The following is a 9,172-nucleotide window of genomic DNA, read 5'->3' as shown; positions in this document are numbered from 1 at the left end:
CATTCCTAAAAAGGTACCAGAATTTAAAATCAGTGCATATAAGAAGGTTGTATGTTAGGTGTGCGTCTCAAGTTTTGTGATCTGAATTAAATGGCCATGGCTTGAAAAAAAAAAAAAAAAAAGATTTATTCAAAACCATCTACTGTCACTTTTGTATTAGTCATTGCTTATGGATTGAGGTCAGATACTTTGAAGGCACCTGAATTTCTAATGGAGGAAGAAGGCAGGGAAAATCTTTTTTTTTTTTTTTGCAGAACCAGGGATTGAACTCAAGCCTTTGTGCTTGCCAGGGAAGCACTTATTCCACTGAGCCATCTCCCCAGCCCAGGAAGATCGTTATGATGAGGGGTGTCTGAGAAGGGGATCACAGGAACCCCTGCAGAGGATGCCATAGCTACTTGAAACGGGCACATTCCTCAGGGAAATAGTGAACAAGCCCCATCAGATGTGCTGTGTCATTATCTCCTTGAGACATATATATACTTGCATTTTATTGTATTATTTTATTTTGGTTTTTGAGGCAGAATTTCCCTATTGTAGTCCATGCTGGCATTAAAATCACTATGTAGAGGTCGGGGAGATGGCTCAGTGGAATAAGACTTTCTCTGGCAAGTGCAAAGGCCTGAGTTCAATCCCCAATTCTGCCCCACCCCCCCCAAAAAAAAGAAAAATCACTAGCTCAGGCTGGCCTCAAACTCACAGCAATTCTTCCTCAGCCTCTAGAGTGCTGGGACTATAGATTTTAGGACTCTAAATACAGAATTTTTTTTCCTACCTTTGGAATCAAACCCAAAACCTGCCATGTGTTAGCCAGGTGCTTTACCACTGAGCAAAATCACCCTTCCTGATATAAAATTTTTAATGAACAAAACACATTATTAGGGGCCAGGGAGTTGGCTCAGTGGAATAAGCGCTTCCCTGGCAAGCGCAAGGGCCTGAGTTCAATCCCCGGTTCTGCAAACAACAACAACAACAACAACAACAACAAAAAAAAAAATCCACATTATTGACACACCTTAACAGTAAGGGAGGCTAAGATAGGAGGATCGAGACAAGTTTGAGACCAGCCTGGGCTACATAGTGAGCATATTGAGATCAAGCCAGTCTGTATTACAAAGTAAGATCCTGTTTAAAAAAAAAAAAAAAGAAAAGAAGCAAATGTTCCATCACTGAGCAGATATACCTTTAATCGATGAATTTTTTTTCTTTCTTTTTTCTTGTATGTGGCCAGAGTGTGGTGCTGGAGATCGAACCGCAGTCCCTATGCTTGCCTAAGTTTGCCTAAGCAAGTGCTTTAGGCCCCTGAGCTATCTCGTCAGCCCTTGATGACTTTCTAGAATGACATACATTTACTTTTCTTTCTTTTTTTTTTTTTTTTTTTTTTTGCGAACCAGGGATTGAACTCAGGCCCTTGTGCTTGTCAGGGAAGCGCTTATTCTACTGAGCCATCTCCCCGGTCCTACATTTGCTTTTCTGAGTGGTGTCTAATAAATACTTATAAAGGAGCCTAGGGGCTGGTGAGATGGCTCAGTGGTCTAAAGCACCTACTTAGAACAAGCTTGGCAAAGCACAAGGGACTGCGGTTCAATCCCCCAGCACCACATGCCAGCCAGCCCTGCCCCCTGGTGGGCTGAGCTGGCCACACACACACACACACACACACACACACACACACACACAAATAAATAAAATTAAAAAATAAATAAATAAAGGAGCCTAAAAGAAAAGATTTTTAAAAAATCACCTTAAAAAAAATTCACCTTCATCAAATTTTTTTCACGTTTTTTTTCCTTGACATAAATGTGAATAATCTCAGATGATTTCATCACCAAATTTGGGAGTGTAGGCAAATACTAGGAAGACCACACAGTGGTGTGCAGAGTGAGCATGGGTCTCCTGAGGTGCGAGCCAGATCCAGAAGTGCATAGAGGTAGCGTTCCAAAGCGGCAGTCAGGGCATTGGCATCCCTCGGTAGAGCAGGCTCCGCAGTGGCCGCAGAGGAGAGAACAGGGCCTCAGCCCTGACTGCTGCATCTAGGGGTTGGGGGGCCAGGGGGCAGTGACCCGGAGTACTTCTGCGGAGAAGCCAGGGGAGGCAGTCTGGAGCAGGCTGGTCTGCCTCCTGTCCACAAGCAGCTGCTGTGACTGGGGCCCCCAGCTGGAGGCTGCAGAGTCCCCAAGTAGATCTCAGAGAGACAGGAGATGAGAGGAAGGATCCCAGGTGCTTCTTGTTTAAGAGTGACAGCTCTGTAATGTAGCACTGCGGACGTCGGCCAGTGGCTGGGGGGTGTACAGGCAGCAGGGCCCGCACCCCAGGATCATGTATGGCCTCTGTAACTATTGAAGTAGGAGTTTGGGAAGTGTAAAAGGATGAGTTAGAGGAGTTAACCTTTTCTTAGTAATTGCCGTGGCCACCACCTTTCATAGGTGGAGTGGTATTCTTTGTTCTGTTGTCCCAGCTGCAGGATTAGTCACTTCATGTTCACATGTTGGTCCAGCATGACGAGCTCCCGAGTTTCTCGAGTTGTGCAAATGTTGTGGCAGCGCCTGTCTGTCAGCACAGTACAGTCCCTGCAAACGAGCTACTGAGTTAGTTCCAGTCTAAGTTATGGCCCTAGGTGCCTTTCGTTTCCTATATCGCTTACTCGATTTCCATTCTCTTGCACAATGTAGCAAAACGTAGGAGGTTCTCAAAGCCGGTCACGCTCACAGAGGCCCGGAAGCAGCTCCTCATCTGCCGCCTGCCGCAGGTCCTCAGGCTGCACCTCAAGCGATTCAGGTAGGTTGCAGCGGAGCCAGGGTGCCTGGGTGCCTCTGAGGGTGGGTGCGTGACACGTACTGTAATGTTAAGGGCAGGCAACAAATGCGGGAATGGTACTGGTGAGTGAACCCAGAGCCTTTGTACTAAGCTACATCCCTACCCTTTTAAATTTTCAAGTGTTTATTTTTGCCTTTTTAGGAGAATTCTATTTGCGCCGTTCTTACAAAGATTTGTTGCAATAGTTTTTTGTTTTTTTTTTTCAGTACTGGGGATTGAACTCAGGACCCTGTGCTTGCCAGGCAAGTGCTTATTCTATTGAGCTATCTCCCCGGCCCCTGTTGCAATATTTTGAAAGTCATTTGTCTGATAGAAATACCAAGCTGTCTTGTCCAGTACACTAAAGTAACCTAAAAATGTATTTCAGAGCTCACAGAACTTAAAAAGAGCAAAGATTATATGCAACCAGACAAAACCTATTTCCTTTTTTTTTTTTGTCAGAGAGATGGGGGCGGTCTCAATATGTAGTTCAGGCCTCAACCTTGTAGCGCTCCTGCCTCAGCCTTCCAAGTACTGGGATTGCACATGTGTGCCACCACACCCCAAATGTGAAGGCTTTTTTATGTAAGATGTTCTCTGTTTTTCTGAAAGATATAAACCAGGATTCTTTCTCAAAATTCTGAGCAGGATGAGGCCGGGGAGATAGCTTGGCAGGCTGAGTGCCTGCATAGCAAGCGCAAGGACCCAGGTTTGATCTCGAGCACCACATACCGTGTTGGCCCCACACTGAGACGGCCACTGAAACCAGGCATGGTGGTACATGCCTGTAATCCCAGCACTGGGGAGGCTGAGCCAGGAGGACCAGCAGCAAGACCCTGTACCGAATGAATGAGTGAATGAATGAACGAATGATTAAATAAAACGAACAAATTCTAAGCAGGAAGTGGCCTGCCCTGAGTGGGCCTTTTCTGGTTTCATTACTTTGGTCAGTCACTTCTGAGTTCACACAGTTCTGTCACTTGTAGAAAAATGCTGACTAGTCAGAAACTGTGTCCTTAGCTTGTTTGCAGGCTGTGATTGACATTACCAACCTTCTTCAAGTCCACGCCCTTCAGTCTTTTTTTTTTATTATTATTTTTTAGTGCAGCACCTACAGGGTCTTACTCCTTCGATCAGACTCGTAGCGATGCTCCTGTGATGCACACCAGGGATCGAACCCCAGCCTCTGTGCTCTGCCTAAACAGGTGCTTTAATCTGCTGAGCTATCTGGCCAGCCCTTAACGCCCTTTAGTCTTGTCTGCATGTGCCCTGCGAGGAGATGGCACAGAGGTGGGGGGACCTTGCAAAGATTGTCGCCCACCAGAGGTTCTGGGTTACAAAGGCAGGTTAGAGATTTCTTTTAGAAAAGCTTGGTCACCACTGGCAGCATATTTCAGTGCCAGAGAAGTCACAAAACTCACTAGCTCATGTCATACCGTCAGCCCGAGCAGTAAACTCACCTGTCACTTCATGGAAACAACTGTGTGAGTCAGCAGATAATGTGGCTGCCAGCAGAGAAAGCTGGACTTACCAGGCTGATGAGTGAATATTGGAATTTTTAACATACTTCCAATATTGGCAGCAATTTTGAAAAAGAGACTGAGCTAAGGTTTGCATTATCCTGGCTGCTGCATCACGGTCACCTCTACTTTCAAACGCATTTGAGCCTTGTTTCCCAACCGCAAAAAGACCTCCACACTGGGAAGGAATGGATTCGTGACCGTTTGTGAATAAGCCAGGTGAATCAACATTGTCCAGCACTGACTCTAAAAGAGTGTTTGAGACAACCTCAGATCTCTGTGTATTCTGGTCGAAAGTCACAGCTGGGGTTTCTGCAGTGACAGCAGCCAAAATGGCAGAGTTGACTGAACATTAGGGACAGGCTTCGTGTCTGTCTCCTGTCGTACCCAGATGGGACTGTGTAGCTAAACAGACTGGGGAAACAAGCTCAGGGCTCCACTGATTGTGGTTATGCTGAGGTGTATAAATATTTCAGTACTTACTGCAGTGTGGTAAATATAAAGTACACAATAAGTGTAATACACCTAATCACCTTAAAACCATCCTCCTGAACGTCCCCAGTCCTTGGAAAAATTCCTCCAAAAAACTAGATCCTGGCACCCAAAAGGTTGGAGGTGCTGTCTTAATGGACAAGATAAACAGCCAGATGGAAGTGGCACAGGGCAAGGCATGGGGATGAGGCACGCAGAGCCCGTACCAGCTGCGGGCTGTGTGAAGTAGCCCCCTAAAGGCTTGTGGGGAACGTGTTGGTCCCCGATGCAGCAGTGGTCAGAGACAAACTGGAGGCAGTGGCTGACTCCTGGTGTGCTCGGTCCAGGCTCAGTACTGGGTGTTCTGTTGGGAGGTGCCCAGCTGAGGACACATGCCTGGCACACCGCCCCTCCCCTCCTCACAGGTTCTCTCTCTGCTGCCTGGCTGTCCTGGATGGCAGCTTTCCCTGCCTCTGCTGTGATGTTTCTGCCCTGGAGTGACTGATGGTGGATTGAAGCCACTGAAAGCCTGAGCCAAGATAAATCTTTCATTTTCTCCAGTATTTGGCAATGGGTACAGAAAGCTGACCAAGCTGGGCATGGGGTGCATGCGGGAGGTGGTGGCAGGAGGATGGAGTACTGTGAGTTCGAGGCCAGCCAGTACATCGCAAGTTCTAGGCCAGCTGGAACTGCATAGAAAAACCCTTACTCAAAAAGGCAAAAGAAAAAACCAACTAACACTCTGCAAGCCCTTTTCCGGGGTCAGGGGCCGCTCCTAAGCCTGAGCTAGGCTCCCAGTCCTCCTTTTTAGGTCCTTATGGAGGCTTCATTCTGCAGACGTGGGTGAGTCCGTTACCGGCTGGCAGCGGCAGCACAGCTTTCAGCCTGTGTCCTCTGGAGCTGCCCGCGGGCTGGCCGCCGTGGTCCTCTTGGGCAGTACGCAGGAAAGCAGTGCCCTGAGTTCTTCACGTGTTGTTGATCTGCCCCACACACCTGACCAGTAAAGATGACATTATGCCGCCCATCTAGGATGTCTCTGCTACCCTGTGACTACACAGTAAGGAGTTAAAAGCTCTGGACCCTTGACACTTCCTAGCAGGAGAGGAAAATGCCCTTAGCGCTATCATGTTCCACAAGTTTTTTCTCCTATCTTATCAAACTACAGAGGATAAATTATTTTAATATCTGACTGGACCTGTTTGGTAAATAAGCTAGATCTCTCCATTTTAGTCAGCTGTCTTTGGGAGGGTGGGGTTGAAAAAGGACCTCCTATGTGACTCAGACTGGCCTTGAACTCACTCTGTACTCTAGGCTGGCCCTGAACTCAATCCTCCTGCCTCAGCCTTCCTTGAGTCCTGGACTGCAGGCAGGTGTGCATGTATCCATCTTGCCTACAGTCAACTGTATTTAAAAGGGTATTTTATACCACATGGATGGTGTACAGGATTCTGTGAATTTCATCTCCGTTGTTAGAACTATTATATAGAGTGTGGTCGTTTTCCCTGATTCTACTGTGGTTTCTTCTCAGGTGGGCAGGACGCAATAACCGAGAGAAGATTGGTGTTCACGTTGGCTTTGAGGAGATCTTAAACATGGAGCCCTACTGCTGCAGGGAGACCCTGAGGTCACACAGATCGGAGTGTTTTCTTTATGACTTGTCAGCCGTAGTGATGCACCATGGGAAAGGGTTCGGCTCAGGACACTACACGGCCTACTGCTATAATTCAGAAGGAGGTAGAACCAGGAAAAATGATTTTATCTTGGCTTAGTTTTGGAAGTTGGTGTGCAAGCTTTAGTGATTTCTGAATCATATTAACAATGCTTCAGAAATACTGTTGCTTATAAAATAAGGCATGAGGTTGTACTTGGAAATTATACTGTACCGTACTATAGAACGTACTACAATTTCTGCAGGGTAACAAAGAGTTTTGTTAAGTCAGGCCAGCTATAGTAAGCATACTTGTAATCCTGGAGAGTAGAAGGCCGAGGTAGGAGTATCACCAGTTTTAGCCCCAATCTGGGCAACACAGACCCTGAATCAAAATAAAGTGCTGGGTGGGGGGTTGTGGCTTAGTGCCTGAGACCCTTTGTTCAGTCCTCAGTACCACCAAAAATACTGAGGTTTTGTTAAAGATACACTTAAGAGTTAAATCCATATGTTTACTGGTTTATTTCAGTTAATTTTGTTGCAAGAGGGAACTGAATGAACGGGAATCGTAGATATTGGAAATAAAGTTAAGAGGGCTGGCCAGAAAGCTCAGCAGGTTAAAGCGCCTGCTTAGGTGGACACAGGAACCAGGGTGTGATCCCTGGCTACCTGGCCTGGCCCTGCCCCCAGGGCACACTGTGACAGCGTTGAGACTGGGCGTGGCAGCATGCCCCAGTAATCCCACTGCTTGGGATGCTGAAAACAGGAGGATCACTAGGAGTCCAGTCTGTAGTAAGATCTTGTAGAGCCTGTACTGGATACGTAAGAAAAGGGAAAGATAGGAGGGGAGGGGAGGGGGGAGGGAGGGAGGGAGGGAGACAGACGGACAGAGACAGAGACAGAAAAGAAATGAGTTAGAGAGCTAGGGAGATGCCTGGCAAATACAAGGACCTGAGTTTATTTTATTTTTTTTATTTTTTTTTTAATTTTTCTTTCCTTTTTTTTTTTTTTTTGGCAGAATCAGGGATTGAACTCAGGCTCTTGTGCTTGCCAGGGAAGTGCTTATTCCACTGAGCCATCTCCCCGGCCCCCTGAGTTTATTTTTATTTTATTTTTTTTTTGCAGAACCGGGGATTGAACTCAGCCCCTTGTGTTTGCCAGACAAGCGCTTATTCTACTGAGCTATCTCCCCAGCCCCTGAGTGTTTTAAAGTTAAGTTTAGGCTTCAGGCTCTGGGAGTAGTCGGGTACTGTCAGCAGCAGACTTGGTGCCTTTGGAGGAGCACGCCACCCAGGCTGTTCTCATCATGGAAAGCACGCTTCCCAGAAAGCCGTATTCCCTTCTGAGTTCCGCTTCTGTGGCTCCCCTAGGGTTCTGGGTACACTGCAACGATTCCAAGCTGAGCATGTGCACCACGGCCGAGGTGTGCAAGGCCCAGGCTTACATCCTCTTCTACACCCGGCGCATCCCTGAGAGTGCTTACGCGGAGCTCCCGGCGGACGGCCAGCGCCCCGGGGACAGCGTGGACTCCCCTGCCAGTGAGCGCCTCGGCTGACCAGGACGCTGCTGTGCTTCTGCAAATTTGTAGACTTTTTAAAGGGCTGAATTACAATTTTGGGCTTACTCTTTTTACTTAAGAATCAGTGCACACTACATTTATACATTTTATATATAACAACTTTTTTACAGAGATGAAATATAAATACATGCTTTCCAAGTGCGTGGTTTAAACTGTTTACCTCAGGCTCCTGTTTCCTCTTACATCAGATGTCTTAATTGGCTCAGACTGTGTATTTGTGCAATCTACTGAAATGCAGAGAAGCAGTTTATATATATGTTACTTAGTTTTCGTAGCTGCTTTCTATACAGATTGTAAATAGATGGAAAATTAGTTTCTTCCCAGTCTTAACCAAAAAAAGGAAAAGGACATTTCTTCAGGCCACTTGTGTCCTGAAGTCACCTTACCCTGTGAAGGAAGTTAAGCACCGAAGGTGGCATATCAAGGCCTCACACCCAGCAGTCACACTAGGTGACATTCCTCAGGCTTTGTGCATGATGGCACTCAAAAGGGACTAAATAGAATTTGATTTAAAATTTTATCAATCGGTGGAGGCTGAAGCAGGAGGATCAGAGAGTTCAAGGCCATCGTGGGCTACGTAGCAAGACCCTGCCTCAAAAAAAAATTTTGTTTTGACAACTGTTATTTGTCATAGTCAAACTATATCTACAGGAAAATGGCAGATTTACAATTTATTTACTAAATTGTTTTTGAGACAGGGTCTCACTAGGCATTCACGCTGGCCTCGAGCTCACCTGTAGCTCAGGACGGTCTTGGGCTGCAGCGGCCCTCCTGCCTCAGCCTCCCAAGTGCTGGGCTCACAGGCACGCGCCACCATGCCCAGCCTACATGTGTTGTTAAGTGATTTTGTAATTATGGATATGTAAAGGACAGGATGGCCAAGACTTACTTGAATTTATCAAACCTATGTATTATGTTTTAGTTTATCTTGGGTCTGAATTCATTCTGTGTTTGACTAAGTTCAAGGGAATAAAAAGTCTTGGGGGGGAAAAAAAAACTCCATAGGCCAGAAGAGGTAACCCAAGATTGGCAACTGGGCTACATTTTATTTTTCTAAACAGCTGAAGCCTGAGTGTTTTGCTCTTGTTAGGATTATGTAAGTACTGGGACCCTCCTAGATATGAGACCTTGGCCTTCTTAAAAATACAGTAAAAGCCA

The 9,172-nt window shown here is 46.5% G+C and overlaps 1 protein-coding gene across 1 annotated transcript in view; it reads left to right on the top strand.

Moving 5' to 3' along the window:
• Positions 1–8,072, top strand: part of Usp44 (ubiquitin specific peptidase 44) — a 27,876-nt gene extending 19,804 nt beyond the window's left edge. Inside the window, exons 4-6 of the mRNA XM_004623909.2 lie at positions 2,673–2,778; positions 6,316–6,521; positions 7,806–8,072. Coding sequence (XP_004623966.1) covers positions 2,673–2,778; positions 6,316–6,521; positions 7,806–7,990 — 497 coding nt within the window. The 3' untranslated portion in view covers positions 7,991–8,072. The remainder of the gene's footprint in view (positions 1–2,672; positions 2,779–6,315; positions 6,522–7,805) is intronic.
• The last annotated feature ends 1,100 nt before the right edge of the window (positions 8,073–9,172 follow it).

This window comes from Octodon degus, unplaced genomic scaffold, assembly GCF_000260255.1.
Source record: "Octodon degus isolate 3935 unplaced genomic scaffold, OctDeg1.0 scaffold00004, whole genome shotgun sequence".
Classification (NCBI taxonomy): domain Eukaryota; kingdom Metazoa; phylum Chordata; class Mammalia; order Rodentia; family Octodontidae; genus Octodon; species Octodon degus.
This window is presented reverse-complemented; position numbering and strand designations above follow the sequence as displayed.